Source organism: Lepidochelys kempii, chromosome 8 (genome assembly GCF_965140285.1).
Source record: "Lepidochelys kempii isolate rLepKem1 chromosome 8, rLepKem1.hap1, whole genome shotgun sequence".
NCBI lineage: Eukaryota > Metazoa > Chordata > Testudines > Cheloniidae > Lepidochelys > Lepidochelys kempii.
In genome coordinates this window covers 21,261,037-21,277,805 of record NC_136387.1, presented here as the reverse complement: position 1 = coordinate 21,277,805, position 16,769 = coordinate 21,261,037, and the positions used below count along the sequence as shown (strand labels likewise).

The following is a 16,769-nucleotide window of genomic DNA, read 5'->3' as shown; positions in this document are numbered from 1 at the left end:
TGAAAGGTGCAGAATTTTCCTGCTGTTCTGCAATCGTGGTTACAATAGGGAAAGGAACAGAGTTGTATTACGTTTAGGGCATCTCTCTTCTGTCCAGTCGCTTCTTGCAGTGATGGTTCTTCTGTTATTTTAATCACTGTTTCTGTTTTGTTTCACATCTTGTAGGATGCTCAGAAATTGTACTTTGGGTGTGAAACATGTGCAATGCAAAAACAGGCAGTATTCTACAGTCTCCCCTTTCCAGGGGAATATCAATGCTGGAGTAATGTGCCAGACTGGCAGGGCTGGAGACTGGACTAATTCCTCTATCCACAGAGCAGGCCTGGCACAAGGCAGGGCAAGCTTCCCTGAAGAGCTGCTCTGCCAACATGCTGTGAGCCTGAGTTGAATTGACCTCCCTCTACTCCCTAGGGATGAGAGGCAATTCTTTCTCTGCAGCCCAGCCCATATTGTACAAGGCCTCTCTCTTGAGGCTGCCAACAGGAGTGAAGGTGCTGGTAGTGATGGTGGGCTTTTATGATGTGTCTGGGAACAGGACTGAGATCTGTTCCAGTTCATTACATGGGAACCAGTGAACAGGCAACAGGTGACCATTTAAATCTTCCTATGGGCCACATTCAATCAGCAACCCAGAATCACTTGACCCTTCTAACTCAGCTCCTTAAGGGATATATGATGGGATGGGAGAAGGAATCTTCCAAAGAGAATAAGAACCACAGAGACGGGGCTGGGCTGGAATGAGAGCAAAACTGATGACCTCTTAGAGTCGTGAGAATGATCATACTGGGTCAGATCAATGGTCCATCTGCCCCAGTATCCTGTCTTCCAACAGTAGCCAATCCCAGGTGCTTCAGAGGGAATGAACAGAACAGGGCAATTATTGAGTGATCCATCCCCATTATCCACTCCCAGCTTCTGGCAGTTAGAGGCTTAGAGTCACCCAAGGCATGAGGTTGCTTGTGGAGTCTTATTGAGTTGGTTGGTGCTGCCTAAAGTGTCTCTTCTGTAGTAGGCACAGAATGCTTCCTGTTAACCAGGAGGGAGATGGCTAATGTCACTTAATAATTGCCATTTGTTGGATTGCGGGGAAGGGAAAGGAGGTAATTTTGACCTTTACTTTTGAGACATAAATAAGGCAGATTTCTTGTTAACAAATTGTGCCTCTAAGAGACTTGGCAAATGGGCTTGCATGGAGTATCTGCTCTTTCATGTTTTGCAAAGAGGTCCATTAACCTGGAGAAATATTCTTAGGGTCTCACAGGTGGAAGGAACTCATAGGTATGTTTAATTCACAGTATTTGGTCTAGAGAGGATGCATATTCATACTGCACAGCATTCTTGCCTTTGCTTTACGATTTGGTTCTTTTAGAGCATCTAATGGCAAATAGGATACAGAAGGACCTAGACCAATTGGAAGATTGGGCCAAAAGGAATCTGATGAGGTTCAATAAGGATAAGTGCAGGGTCCTGCACTTAGGACGGAAGAACCCAATGCACAGCTACAGACTAGGGACCGAATGGCTAGGCAGCAGTTCTGCAGAAAAGGACCTAGGGGTGACAGTGGACGAGAAGCTGGATATGAGTCAGCAGTGTGCCCTTGTTGCCAAGAAGGCCAATGGCATTTTGGGATGTATAAGTAGGGGCATAGCGAGCAGATCGAGGGACGTGATCGTTCCCCTCTATTCGACATTGGTGAGGCCTCATCTGGAGTATTGTGTCCAGTTTTGGGCCCCACACTTCAAGAAGGATGTGGATAAATTGGAGAGAGTCCAGCGAAGGGCAACAAAAATGATTAGGGGACTGGAACACATGAGTTATGAGGAGAGGCTGAGGGAGCTGGGATTGTTTAGCCTGCAGAAGAGAAGAATGAGGGGGGATTTGATAGCTGCTTTCAACTACCTGAAAGGGGGTTCCAAAGAGGATGGCTCTAGACTGTTCTCAATGGTAGCAGATGACAGAACGAGGAGTAATGGTCTCAAGTTGCAGTGGGGGAGGTTTAGATTGGATATTAGGAAAAACTTTTTCACTAAGAGGGTGGTGAAACACTGGAATGCATTACCTAGGGAGGTGGTAGAATCTCCTTCCTTAGAGGTTTTTAAGGTCAGGCTTGACAAAGCCCTGGCTGGGATGATTTAACTGGGAATTGGTCCTGCTTTGAGCAGGGGGTTGGACTAGATGACCTTCTGGGGTCCCTTCCAACCCTGATATTCTATGATTCTATGATTCTATGATTCTAATGTGATTAATCTCTTTGCAGCTGACTTCGGAGTGTCTGCCAAAAACATTAAAACTTTGCAGAGACGAGATTCCTTCATTGGGACCCCTTACTGGTGAGTAAACTGTCTTGTTCAGCAGCCTTATGTTGAAAGTTGAATTCAGTGGGAGCTGTGCATTCTCAGCACCTTTTGGAGGTCAGACCAGAAATCTAGGAGTATAACGTTGTCTTGCTAGGGACAAGGATGTGATGAACGTAGGGTCTACCTAACCAGGTTGCCTTATCGAGTGTGGATAGGAGGATTTTAGCATATGTTCAGAAATCTTAAGAAAAAAAATAACAAAAATACCTGTTCTGTACCCTCTCTGCTTTCAAGAGTCTCCCCAACTGTGTATATCGTAAAGGGGCAGCAAGGAGTGTGTTGGGGCAGCTGCAGATGAACAGAAATGCTCTTCAGAATACTCTTCTGTTGGAATGGCACCCCTCCCTCAAACCCAGTGCAATTTCTATAACTTGGAAGTGGGTGGAATCTAGGACATGTGCTCTCTCTCCTTCCTCCTCCCCCACCACATATGGTGGAATGTTCTTTGAAGCAGCTCCAAGTGCATGGGAGCCACAACTCACTCTAGGAATTTAATCTCTAAATCACCCTTGTGCTGAAGGAATGGGATCAATGAGCATTAATTTATTGTCTGGAGCAGCATCCGTGCCAGATGTCACCGCCCTGGAGGTTTTCACAGACTGCTTAGTCTGTCTCAGCCAATCTGGGAATGGGGGGGGGAGGGGAAATATGGGTCTTGTCAAACCGTGGGAAGGCTGCTGTTCCCCCTTGGCTAGCTGTGAAGTCCTATTTCAGGTGAAGGTCCAGTGCAGCAGATCAGTGAGATGGTTTAAATACTGACTCCTGGGGCTTGTGTGCAGTCAGGCTACTTTTGGAAACATGCTTGTGTTGGTAGCAGGATGCCTTGGACCGTCCTCACTCTCCCTTGTGCTCCCCCTCACAGGATGGCCCCTGAGGTGGTGATGTGTGAAACCATGAAGGATACTCCCTATGACTACAAGGCCGACATCTGGTCCCTGGGTATAACGCTGATAGAAATGGCTCAGATAGAGCCCCCTCACCATGAACTCAACCCCATGCGAGTCCTGCTGAAGATTGCCAAGTCTGACCCTCCCACTCTCAATTGCCCTTCTAAATGGTAAGAAGACAAATGACTCCCACACGTATGAGAGCACGGAAGCTCTTTGCTATGGCTTCCCAGTGATGCTGGGCTCAGCTGATTGCACCGTGTGCTATGCAGACTCCATCCAGGGAGTTCCTTGCCAATCATTATGTGTTTTAAGGTCCCCAGAGTTCAAAGACTTCCTGAAGACGGCACTTGATAAGAACCCTGAGACTCGGCCAAGTGCAGCACAGCTACTGGAGGTAGGCAGATGTCCTCAAGAGAGCTGACCCCTTCAGACTGGCCTTTGTGTTGCATGTTTAGCTTGTCTTGGAGTCTGCTAAGCACTCCACATGTCTAAGTAACCTGTGCACATCCCAATCCTTGTCTTAAGCCAAACTTACTGGTCCTCCCTAGTTTTCTAGTCCACTTGTACGTCTCCAGGGTTTCTCGCTGTGCTGGTAACACCCTCTTACAGGCAGACTGAGCTATATATGAGCTTTGAGCTATGAGCTTTCATGTGTCTGCTTGTTGAAAGGCTGTGTCTGGACAAACTCTCTGGTATGACCAGAACACCCTGTGCACTTGTGCAACAGACAATAATTTAGGAGTAATGTTTGGGGTAGGGTGACCAGATAGCAATGGTGAAAAATTGGGACAGGGGGTGGGGGGTAATAGGCATCTATATAAGACAAAGTCCCAAATATCAAGACTGTCCCTATAAAATTGGGACATCTGGTCACCCTAGCTTGGGGGTCCTTCTTACCCAAAGATCAGTAAGGAGTGGAAGTGACGTACGTAGTATTTGGGGTAGAGGTTGCAAGTTGTTTAGCACCCACTACTGGCATGCAGTGCCTTTAGGGCTAGCTCCAACAACACTATTCTGTCTGGTCACCTGAATGTCTGGAGGGAGCAAGATATTGCAGTAATGGTTGCCAGATCTAGTTGGGGGGGATTGTCCAGGGAGAAGCTTCTGCCATAAACTGGAAATAGAAAATAATCTGAATGCTTAAACACCAACGGCCAGAGCGTGGAGCTGATCAGCAACTGGAGAGTTCACAGTCCAGCCCAGGATGGCTGTAGGATCCAGGGGAGGGAATGGCATTTGACTGTACAATGGACTTCCATGATGTAGATGCAGGCGGGTCAGTGTTAAGGTTGCACAGGCCATCTTAATCTGTCGCTTCCTGACGTCTGGCTGCTTCACTAAGGAGCATTGACCTTTTGTACAGAATATCCATAATGAAGTCTAACAATCAAAGTGTAGGTTGTCCCTGCTCCAGAGTACACGATCTCATCCTCTGTTTGGAAAGTGCCTGCTGCATTTGGGCCCTACAGCATTCGAAAGCTGTTCCCATTGAAGCCAATGACAAAATTGCGATTGACTCCAATGGAAGCAGGAATGGGCTCTGATTTCCCAGATGTGCCAAGGTGGCAGATGCTGTTCGAAGTTAAATTCACATCCCCACCCTCACCCTTCAAAAACGTAAAATGCTAAATGCTTTTTACTGCCTATCTGAATAACTTGTATATGGTGCTGGCGTATCTTCTTGATGCTTCAAGCTCTACACAATGGTCAGTCATGTGGTTTTGTTTGACTGATGAGCATTTCATTTGGTATGTAATGTGCCTCTTTAAATCCGCTTCTGATCTGGAAAATTGATAGTTCTGGCCTAATAACCCTGAGTGGATGAGAGAGAGAGCACTAGCCTGTGGTTTGCCACCCAGAAAAGTTCGACTGGGGGTGTGTTTACCCTGTTCAATAACAGGAAGTATACAATATACTCCATGGCCTCTTGATGAAGCTTAGCACAAATGTACGCTCTGTGTGTAACTAGGGATTTGACTGCAATTTCCATTACACATCCCTCCACTCTGTTTATACATATGGTTCTTAAAGATGCCGCTCTCCTTCAGATGAGACCCACACCATGCCTGCATCACGGAGACCTGAGATTCTGCTCCCGAGTCGTTCGGTGTCAAGGAGAGGGCATCGTACTGTATCACTACTGTAGCAAGTGCCTTTTGTTTAAATGCAGCTGTTGCTCTGTTTGGTAAATGTTAACGCTGTATTTTGCAAGGCTGTGTAGTGTTTACAACATTTGTATCCACATGCAGTTCCTCATACCACACAAAACTGAGTTCAAAACAACGTAAAGCTCTGGATTGGTATCCACAAATAGGCACAGCTAATGGCTGAAACTGTCTTTAACTGCCAGGCTTTCTGATCTCTGGCGGGACATTTGAATCCAGGACCCAAACAGGGTGGACTGGGCTTATTTCAGCCTAGGAAAGCTAGTAATGCTAGCTAGCTGGCGAGGGCCTTAAAAACTGACTAGAAATAGAAAATAAAATGAGTCTGTTTGCCCCAGTGTGCTCTGACACGGCCAGTTCAGAGGTGGGAGTCTTTCTGACACGTGTGTGATTGGGTTTGCAGCATTCCTTCGTTAACAAGGTCACCAGCAACCGAGCCCTGCGCGAGCTGGTGGCAGAGGCAAAGGCCGAAGTGATGGAGGAAATCGAAGACAATCGGGAGGAAGGAGAAGAGGATGAATCATCGGAACCTCTATCTGTAAGTCCTGTTCTCTCCCTCCGCTCAGCCTCTCCTATTTCTTAGAGGGTGGAAAGTTCCTATAAAGTGGCTGTAAAGCTGCAGGCTGGGAGAGCTGCAGGACAAAGTTGCTACAGAAAACTGTCAGGATTGAAAGCAGTGACTTCTTTTTTTTAACCATCTCTGCCTCAGACTCCCATTGAGGAAAGGCTGCTGCCTTGTAAAGTCCATTCAGGTGAACAGGAAGTCAGGGGTGGGGGCTGCAGTTCCATGCCTGTCCAGGGTACTGGAAAATAATGTCGCTGGAGGGACGCCAAGTTTTCCCTTCAGAGGAGAAACCCCCAATTGCTGCTGCTGCTGGTAATGCCAGGCTTTCAGCAGGATGGCAGCACTAGTGCAGCCTGGCTAGCTGGCTCCAAAGGCAGGGAAGGCATTCCCCTCTGCTGACACCCCTCCAGTGACGCAGTGCTCTTGGGCAGTGGTAGCTGAAGCAACAGCCAGTTGCTCTGGGATCAGGGCACTGCTGACTGTATTAACATCATCCTGGCAGCACTGGGTTCTGGTTCATGATGTGCTGCGAGGGGGCTCCTTGAGACAGGTCACCCCAAGAAGCACAGAACAGAGGGGGAATGGCAGTTTGTATCCTAACGAAGGCTAAAATAACCAGGCCCATTTGGTGACTTAGCAGGAAATATTTTAGGCTTGGGAGCTGTCTGTGTGCTCCCCTCTTACTTCCACGCCCCACGGGATGTGGGGGGCTGTGGGGTCATGACTTCACCTCCAGGCTTAAGGGAAGAAAGGTGAGTGCCTTGCCCTCCTGCCCCTTCTCCTCTCCCCAGACAACGTAAGCAGTAATAAGAGCATCTGAAGTGGTCCAGTGCTGTTCCAGGAAGATGGTGAGCAGGGCAAGGACTCGGGAGGCTGGGGAAGCTTGGGGCTGGACAGCACAAGGTAGAAATGGAGACAGAAAATTCAGCGAAGTGGCAGAGAGACATAACCAATAGATCCAGGACAGGGGCTGGCAGAGCTGCCTCCGATGCCAGTGTCTAAGGCTCTTGAGAGCAGGCCAGCATGTGGCTACCCCAGAACCTTTGTGGGAGAGATACCAGCAGGAGGTCAGGATTTTTCTGATCCAAGAGGGACTTAAACTCCCACAGCATGGTCACTATTGAAATTGGACCCAGCTCCAAAAGAGGAGCTATTAAAAACCCAGTGGTCTTAGCCAAGAGAAGAGAGCAGCAGTAGTCTGGGCCGAGCACAGTATCTGGGAAAGAACCCAAACGGTCCTGCCAGGATTTCACAGCCGTATGAGCTCAAGAGCAAAACCCAGCTAAACACACTGGACCTGGGTCCATTTCTCCTGCACAATCACAGCTTCTCCCAGGAAAGCTCCTGGAGCAAAAGCCTCTTGGCTGCAGCACTTGCGGTGTCTAAAGATACATATGCACTGCACACACCCCTAGCATGGGTATAAATAGCAGTCTAGGCACTGAGGCGCTACTTAGGCATATAAAGACACTCCCAAGCTTCAGGTGATGTAGCCTCCATGGCTCTCTGTACATCCAAGTACTGTTTCCCTCGTTAACACTGCTACTTCTGGCAGTGTAGTGCCCCACTGCGTCCCATTGCTGCAGGAAAGGGTCCGGCAGCCTTTCTCTGTCCCGTGTAGCTACACATCGTGGTGTGGACACAACCTGCTTTTCACTGCAGCACATGGCTACGCATACCTTACACGCTATGCCAGTGGTGTGCAGTATAGAAGTAGCCTAAAAGGAGCGGGCAGAATGAAGGTACAATGGGGTAACTCTTCTCTGTGCCTTGCTGTTAGCTGTCTCCCAAAGGGATCACCTAGCAAAGCCTTGCTTCCCTGTACAAGGATTGATAATGCAGAAACCAGCTCTAGTAGATCAGTACAGCTCTTCTGGGTCTCCTATGGTGTTGGTTATTCATGGGCCATAAGGAGTATTGTCCTTCCATGTTACACTGTGACAGACCTCTGGAAAATGCTAAGGTCAGCGCATGTGGCTAGGACCTGCAGCTCCAGATCCAAACAGTCCAGGTGCTCTTTGCCTGCTGAGCCCAGGTGTACAGCATTGACATCGGGACTCAAACCATCACTCCTCCCCAGAATGCAGGCTCTTCCTGTGGACTCTGTTTGCTAAACCACATTGTGGCAGCATTCAACGCAACACTTTGTTAGAATTTTCCCAAACTTCTGACCCTCATCCCCAAGCTAACTAGCATCTGACTGGTGCAAACCAAACCTGTGCATGCCACTAATCTGATGAGTGAACCTTGCAGCATCTCAGGATCCAGGCACAGCTCCATAATCCTGGCTCTGGGGAGGAAAGTTTAAGAGAGGAATGAACATATTGCAGAAGGCCAGTGGTCCGTCTAGTCTTATCAGACGTTGACAGTAGCCAGTACCACGTGCCTCAAGGGTAAAGTGTTTAAAACGTCCCGTGGGGAACAATAATGCAACAATATGACCCTGGGCGGACCTTTCTTCCTAAGCCCCAAGCAGCTAATGGCTAGCTGAGTCTTGAAGCACGTGGGCTTCTATCTCTTGTGAATGGAAGTTAATATAAAGAGGTGGGGGTTGGCAGGAGGAATACCAGTTCAGTACATTAGTGAGAGTGGTGGACGTGCATCTTTCACTAGGAAGCACCCACAGTCTTGTGTCACTCGGGTGGTCAGTTGGGTTTCCTCGCTTGTGTGATCTGAGTTTCACTCTGATGCTGTGTGTGCCTCAGCTGTGTCCCATCTCTCTTCCCTGTCCTTTCAGCCCTCTGGGACTCACAAGCGAGGCCCCTCAGAGGTGAGTCAGCTGAGTTTTGAGGGGGAGAAACCTCCAGAATCCCCCTCCCCACTGGAGATGAATGGACCCAAATTGTCTGTGGAGCCAGCCAAGGAGACTGCAGACAGGCAGAGAAACAGACTCTCAGACGAAGGGATTGGCAGCGAGAACTCCATGAAAACCACCAGCAGCTCTGAGTCGTCCGGGACGGAGTATGGCAGAACTGTGCCCAGCACCCAGGAAGAGCCAATCACCAACTCCCAGTCAGGACTGTTGGATGACAAGGTTAATCCAATGGAGGAGAGAAGCTGCCAAAGCAAGCACCTGGAGCCAGTGAACAAAGATCGTCAGAGCATTGGGAACTGGCCGGAGAGCAACCACCTGGAAAATGCTGCTGGGGAAAAACTTGCCAATGGGAATTTGGATTCTCCTATTCAGTTTGCCAGCAGTAAGTCCAAGAGGGATTCGGATTCTGGCAGCACTTCTGCTTCGGAAAGCATGGACCTCACCCTCTCTCTGTCTGCCGATCTGTCCCTTAACAGGGAGAGTGGATCGCTGTCCCTGAAGGTAAGGTAGGGGGCATTAATCAAAGATTAAAAATTGATTTTAATCTGGAACTGAATATTCAGACCTCGGCATTGAGACCCTGTTAGACTTCCCTGACTCCTTCCAGACAGCCCCCTTTCCTGATGCACCTGGCAAACTTTTGGGGGTTTTTTTCCCTCCGGATGGCGATGATCTTTTGTCATGGAAGAAAAAGGGAGTTATCCCTCGTGTATGATGTTACATACATACATACATGTTATGATGGAGGATCCAGATACCCTGGTGATGGGTGGGGTAGATAAAGATGAATAGTGCAGGGATTTGGTTTTGCTTTGTGTTTAATGGCTGAATACTGCAGTAAGGATAAGCAAATTATCATCCCAGCAGAGGCAATCACATAAACGCATCAAAGCACCCAGGTTTCAGTTTCCAGGCAGGTGACACTGTAATAAACACCAAGCCACAAAATAATTCCAGTCTTCATCCAAAGCTTTCAGCAATAGAGCTTTAAATGGGTACCAACCCCATAGGCTGGGGAATAGCTTGGTTTAAGGGCAGATAATGTACCTGGAAGCAGAGGCTATATGTAATGATTATTAATCTGTGGTACGGGGAATTAGCCTAACCGCTACTCCCTTTAAACATGTACTTTCTCAGTGTTGCTACTGTATGTTGCTTGCTCTTTCCCTTGACGGTTGCAGATTCCAAGCCAGTGAAATCTAGTTAAGGTTTTACATTCTGCAACTAATTATAGTCTTTGGTAAATCAGCGGGAAATCTGAAGCTGACATAACTGCTCCAGCCTTCTCCCTTGCGGGGCCTTAACAGAGTCTGTGAACAAGTCCCAGCCAGAAAAACGAAAGAACTAAATTGCACCTTTGTACGGTGCTGATTAGCCTATTTCTCTCCCCTAAACACTGATAAAAAGACAACTTAATTTGATGTAAGTTTTCGATGGAGATCACTTGTGATTTCTCAAATGTGCCATGTCTCTGGCCTAGCTTGTGTCAGAGGTTGAACAGTTCTTTGCACTCAGATCTTCATGCAGTCTTAGCTTTTAGGGAGACTAGTGAGGATGATTCCAAAGCTCAGTGTGAAGGGTCAGTATTGCTTTGATCGAGGACACAAAATAAATGAAGTGACTTTATTTGCTGAGTCCTGGAAGGAGAAGCCAGGTGCAATGTGACTTGGAGAGCCACAAATGTGTGTATTGCACAAGATCTTTGTCCAGTTGTCTGTGCGAGTGATGGTTTCCAGGTGTAGAAACATGCCCAAATAGCATTCCTAACAAAATTCCTCCTCCAGCTCTGCTCTCTGCTGGGAGAGGAATAATTGGCACTTTCCCACCAGGAGTCCACAGTTCTGCTAGTGGGGGCTCTTGGTGTATAGCAGGCTCATCCCTTCTCTTTAGTCTCCCTGTGATAAATGATCCGCTTCCAGAGGCTAGCCAAGAACGTATCACATGTGTTAATCGTTCTCCCTGACGGGGGGCGGGTTGTAGGGAGCAATAAGTGATGAGAGATGCTGTTGCGTTTTTAGCTAGATGTGACTCTAACTATACTGATAGCACCCTCAGAATAAAAATGAGGACATCTAGCTCTAGTGGAAAGCTTTGGATCCTGTACTGTACTCGCTGGGAAGCAGTAACACTGTCTGAAAGGCCCACAAGACAGTAGGTTGATTTCTACCTTTCATACTGCGTGTTTGGGATTCTGGCACCAATTTAGTAAATGAATCTAATCTGAAGTCTTGTGCTGCTTTTCCCCCAACCCACTAGCTGTACATGATGCAGCCTATGACCCATTCATAGCACTGCGTGAACATTAATTCTTGCCATACTCCCATGAAGTGGGGAGGCATCCCTGTCCCCATCTGTAAAATCCCGCCCCTCATATACTTAAGGTGAAGTGACTTGTCCAGCTCCAGAGAGGGGGATCCATGTCTGAGCCAAAGTTAGGGCTTCAGCGTTCCTAGTTCCCAGCCCTTTGATTGGCTCTCCTAGACCATTGCTTGTAACGGCAGAATTCCCCATTGGTTTCTAGATCTTATGGGCAAGGCCATTTTGCTACAAACTTGTGTAGAACTTTTCCTTTTTGCCCTAGTATGCAACCAATTGCAAGTGTGGCTTTTAGTGGCTCTTCTAAAAGTTCTCATGTGAAAGCAGAGCTCAGGCACAAACTTCCTCTCTGTGCCCTGATTGTGAGAGGTGTTGAGCCCCCCCATTCACATGTTTAGTCCTTCTGGATTGAAGTCTGTGTGCTGAATTCCCTTCCTCCCAGCTGGGCAGTGGGGAGGGGATCCGTTAGCCTGTGCTCTGCAGAGGATGTTTCCGGCATGCTTTGGGACTTCCAGGCGGCTCCAATTTACATTCAAGGGAAGTGGCTGTGCTTATCTGTTTTGTTTCATATACTGAACAGATGCCGGAGGCAGCTGAGGGACATGGGGGGTCTTCACTGCCTGCTCGGCGTCCTCCAGATGGAATCTCAACACGTACATGTGCTGTTGCTAGATGGAGCCTCATGCGCATTGCACTGAATCATACAGGACTAAGGGCTTGTCTATGTGGAAAGTTGCACTGAAATAATTCAGTGTGTGAATTTAAACCAATGTCACTAAACCTGTGCAGTTACCTGTGTGTGGATGCCCTTATTATAGTCTGAGCTGTAAAGACACCTACAGTCAAGCTTGCCTAACACTTTCCATTATAAGACCTTGGTTTTAGTTGCTTATAACTCTTTGCCAGACATACCATTTTGGCTGAAATTTTCCATGCTGGATGTCTGCCTTGGGTTGAATCTTTTTGGAAACATCAGCAAGAATGGTTCAGTCTTTTCTGGTAACGAGGTTAGGGACCAGGGGGGTAGGGCTGGGACTAGCTGGGCAAGGAGACTAAGACAAGGAGCTGGAGATTGTGGAGGGGAGACTGGGATGAGGACACAGGCTGGAGGAAATAGGGACAGAAGGGTCTTTGGCCACTAGGGGTACATTCCCCTTCAGAACCTAGAACAGAACCTGAGAGTCCTGTGTCTTAACATTCCTCTGCTGTCAGTAAATACCCGCGGAACTGGATTCTGCCCCTACTTCACAATTTCTATGTCACATTGTGCAAGTCAGCTAACCCGGACTCTTCACAGGTGCCTCTAACTGTGTGTTCCTTCATTTTCAGAGTGCCCAGCATGTTACTCTGAGGGCTGAGCGCGCTCAGCTGCAAATGAAGTCAATGGGAGCTGTGCTCTAAACATATAAAGAGCTATATAATGCTAAGTACACTGAAAAATCGGGCCCAAGCATCTCATGATGGGCACCTAAAATTAGTGGACACTTGACCTTAATTTCTGACTCAGTTCTCCATCTGTAGAATGGAATGATGGTGATATTGGTACTTTTCGTCATTAGATCTCAGAGTTTTCCACAGAAGGTCAGTATCGTTATTCCTGTTTTACAGGTGGGGAAACTGAAGCACAGAGAGGTAAAGGTGACTTGCTCAAGGTCATCCAGCAAGCCAGTGGCAGAGTCCAGACTAGAAACCAGGTCTTGCGTTCCAGTTCAGTGTTCTATCCGCTAGGCCACACTGCCTCTCTCTGGAGTATTGTGAAAACAAACTCACTAATCTTTGGAAAGCACTTGAGTACTATAGTGCTGAGCACCACAGAAATGCCCTTGAGGAAATTAATAATTCTGCATTAGAGCAGGAATTTGAATGCTGTGCAGGTAGTAAGACATGAGGCCACACGGAGATATTGAATATCTGCTCAGTAACTGAGCACTGTGCGTCCTGTGCACTGAATGAAGCAGGAAAAATAGTGTGTGATCACATAATTAAAGACTATACCATAATACATATGCAGAAATGGACTAAATTAAGGTAGCCTGGGCAACCTTAATTCTGGCATTTCCTAACCTCTGAATGTTTGGCTTTGCAACCATCATGTTCTCTTAACATAGCTATTTGGCTGTAATTTAGGCTACAGGTGCCTTCTCTTGATTTTTAGCTTAAGTAGTTTGCTTACTGACTTAAACCAGATGAAGCTAGTCTTAGACAAGAATCCCCAGGCAGCCTTTTGCACCCATGTATTGGTTTGAAAACAGATTTAAGTTATACAGGCGCAACTCCTTCATATAAACAAGTCCTTTGATTGTTCCCTTCGTTGCTGAATTGAGCAACAAGCTCTTGGTGGGCCCAGTAAACTTTGGGCTTCTCAGGCTCAGTGGAAGCTCTTGCAACCTTTTTTTCCCCTAACGTAGTCATTATTGCTGGGGAAGGTAAAATAATTGACTCACTCTAGCCTTCCCCTCTTCCTTTCTTTTTCACCCTCCTGCTGCTCCTTCCACCCCTATGGCCACCTTCCAAAATGCCACATGGCTTATGTCATTTCCTTCCCACATTCATGATAAAGAAATTCAGTCACTGGGCCCTATCCTCCAGCCTAACTGTATTCAGTGCCTCTGTAAGAACAGATGGCAACTGCAGCCTACTGTACCACTGAACGAGAGAGCAAAAACACTTGTCTCTACCTGTACTAGGGAAAGTGAGCCAAAGATTTGTTTGTTCTGCTTCTTCCCTGTAAGGAGCTCAGAGCTGCTGGTGATTAGCAAAGTATAAATCCCTAGCAATATAGGGACCCAAATTCTGATCCAGCAGACAAAGCTGGATATCATTCTAAATGCACCAGTTAGGAATTTATGTCCTGACTTTTGAAGGTGCTGAGTGTTTGCAGCTCTTGTTGCATTTAGTGGGAGCTGCAGTGACTCGGGGTACATCTATACCGTAGTTAAAAACCCGCAGCTAGCTGATGCCAGCAGGCTCAGGCTAAGGAACTGTTTAATTGTGGTGTGACATTCGGGACTGGGCTCTAGGACCCTGCAAGGTGGGAAGCTCCCAGAGCTTGGGCTGCAGCCCGAGCCAAAACGTCTATGCAGCAATTAAACAGCCCTGCAGCCCAAGCCTCACAAGCCGGAGTCAGCCGTGGGTGTCTAAGTGCAGTGTAGACATAGCCCTGGGACCTTCAACAAGCTGTCACCGACTTAAAAAGGGAAAGGTCACAAATGTCCTGTCTGTGGATGCCTACATTCATAGATTCTTTATGCCTTAGTCTCATGATATGAACAAGAGGGACCCTGACGTCAGCCATCTGTATGGGTAGGTAAGGAGAAGAGAGTTCTACAATTGTTGGATTGCTTCTGTTTTTCTTTTAAGTAATGCTTTTGTACTGAGGATGCTGACTGTCCTAATATGATCCCAATATTTCATTTTAACAATAAATGAGAGCACAGTGTGGATTTGCAGGATAAATGAGGCAAAGCTGTATGCTTAGTTTTGAATGAGTTCTGTTTATTCTCTTGGGAGGCTGATGTTTTTTATTAAAAATGCTAATGGAATTATTTTGAGATCTCTGGCCATAGTGCTTGGCTGTCATACAAGGCACTGGCGCAGCTTCAGCTCATAGTGTGTGTTAAACAGTAACCTAGAATTTCATTTCATGACCTCTCGTGTTTTTTGTTTTCGTTTTTTTCCTTCTCTCCTACTACGTGTTAGGATTCCAGGATGCACAAGAAGACACTGAAACGGACCCGGAAGTTTGTGGTGGATGGAGTGGAAGTGAGTATCACCACCTCCAAGATCATCAGCGAGGATGAGAAGAAAGATGAAGAGATGAGATTCCTCAGGCAAGTTGGAAATTGGTCACTGGGAATTTGGGAGGGTTGGCTTGGCTGGCTCCTAGGACTAACAATGGGACACGGAGCCTTTCACCTGAGCACATACCCAGTGGTGAACTCAATTCTTCACATGGTAGCAAAATGTTAATAGGAACAGGCCAACTCACAATGGGCAGCTGTCCACAACGTACAAACCACCTCACTGGCACCCTTGTTGGCAGTCCCAGTATAGGCTAAGGATTGGACACTGACGATGGACATTGAGGTACCCTCTCACTTATGGGCCACGCATTCTCTGCTGAGGCTTACCAGTGGGGCTCTGTGGGGGAAGCTTGCGCTGCCTCTGTCTTGGCTAAGTCTGTTGCGTGGATACGCTTACTTCCATTTCCAGAGCCGTCAGTGTGACCCATCAACCCAACTAAAATAAACTAATAAAACTTCTCAACATGCTTTTGTTCCTTGGCTTTTGTGTTTGCTCAGATATACTTCTAACAATGGAAGAACTAAGAGGAATTGTAAAACTTTGAGGATCACTTAGTATTGGGCATGTTCAGGCCCTCGAAAGCTTTGATTCAGTTACTTTTTTGTAGCCTTCAAGCCTCTAGGATTCTAGTGTGGGGAGAGAGGGCTGTTTCTGGTTTCATTATGATTAGTGGTGACACTGAAATGAAAGGCTTATAAAAATCCAGGGCCTGATTCTTTGTTACAACAAGATCCCTCAACATTGCTCTGGAGGGCCCGCTAAGGATATGCCTTGCTTGATGACAAGTCTCTAAGCCAGGGGTCTCAAACATGTGGGTTCTTTAGTGCGGCCCACCAAGCTTCTGCATGCCCCTCCTCCCATGCGCCCCTCTGCGTGCCCCGTGGCACCGTGAGCCCCGCACCGCTCCCTGAAGCAGCCGGAACCATGCCTCTGCAGCCCTAGGAGGGGGGAGGGGAGCAGAGGGCTCCGTGCGTTACTCTCACTTCCAGGCACTGCCCCTCACAGCTCCCATTGGCTGGGAATGGGTGGGGTGTCAGTGATGCAGCCCTCAGGCCAATGCACTAATCCTCATGTGGCCCTCGTGGTCTTTGGAATTTGAGACCCCTGCTCTAAGCTATCCCTGCTCCCATAAGGTACATTACTCTTCAGCTAGTCTGTTTCCCAAGTGCCATGGGAAACTTACTCTAAGTTGGAGCAGTCTTGAGGCTGCTTCAACTTGCACTGAGGGCCAGGCAGGTGCCAAGGGCCCTAGAATACAGGGAATGCAAAGATGGCTTAAAGCCCCCCTTGCACCCTCGTCTTCCTGCCCAAGTACAGGGAAGGAGTAACTGAAAATTGGGCCTCTGTTTTCATAACTGGCCTGCTCTACCTACACTACTGGGTGTGTGTGTGGGGGGGGGGCGTAAATGGGACAGAGAAGGGGTTGAAAACTCACATGTCACTGCACAAAAGTGCATTCAGGGAAAGCTGCCATTTCACAAGGTTTGCCCTGCAGGTTTAGTGCATTTTCTTTGCATATCTTTTCCCACTTGCAAGTTTCATATCTGGGTTGTTTTCCTGCTGCTTGTTGAAACGTGCCAAGATAGTGATTTTTAAGGCTGGAGTGGAGAGGAGCCAATCTTGTTGGGCCAATTGATTTAATGGGGTGAGTGTGTTTTGATAAGGGAAATTGCTCTAAAGTGGTTTTCCCAGCAGGATTCCCAGACTGTGTGATGTGCTGAAGAGCATAACGCTAATGCACTGTAGCAAAGGTCACACTGGGAATTTCACTTAAAAACCGTGAACACCTCCCCCACACACACACACACACACACTCCCCACCCCAGGACATCATCAGTTTCCAGTTGAGCCAGCCTG

The 16,769-nt window shown here is 47.6% G+C and overlaps 1 protein-coding gene across 4 annotated transcripts in view; it reads left to right on the top strand.

Annotated features, from left to right (window-relative positions):
• Positions 1-16,769, top strand: part of STK10 (serine/threonine kinase 10) — a 71,571-nt gene that overhangs the window by 46,007 nt on the left and 8,795 nt on the right. For all 4 annotated transcript variants that reach the window (XM_073355805.2, XM_073355806.2, XM_073355807.2 and 1 more), the window contains 6 exons: positions 2,258-2,330; positions 3,220-3,414; positions 3,560-3,641; positions 5,816-5,950; positions 8,715-9,293; positions 14,808-14,938. In XM_073355805.2, the coding sequence (XP_073211906.1) occupies positions 2,258-2,330; positions 3,220-3,414; positions 3,560-3,641; positions 5,816-5,950; positions 8,715-9,293; positions 14,808-14,938 (1,195 nt within the window). The remainder of the gene's footprint in view (positions 1-2,257; positions 2,331-3,219; positions 3,415-3,559; positions 3,642-5,815; positions 5,951-8,714; positions 9,294-14,807; positions 14,939-16,769) is intronic.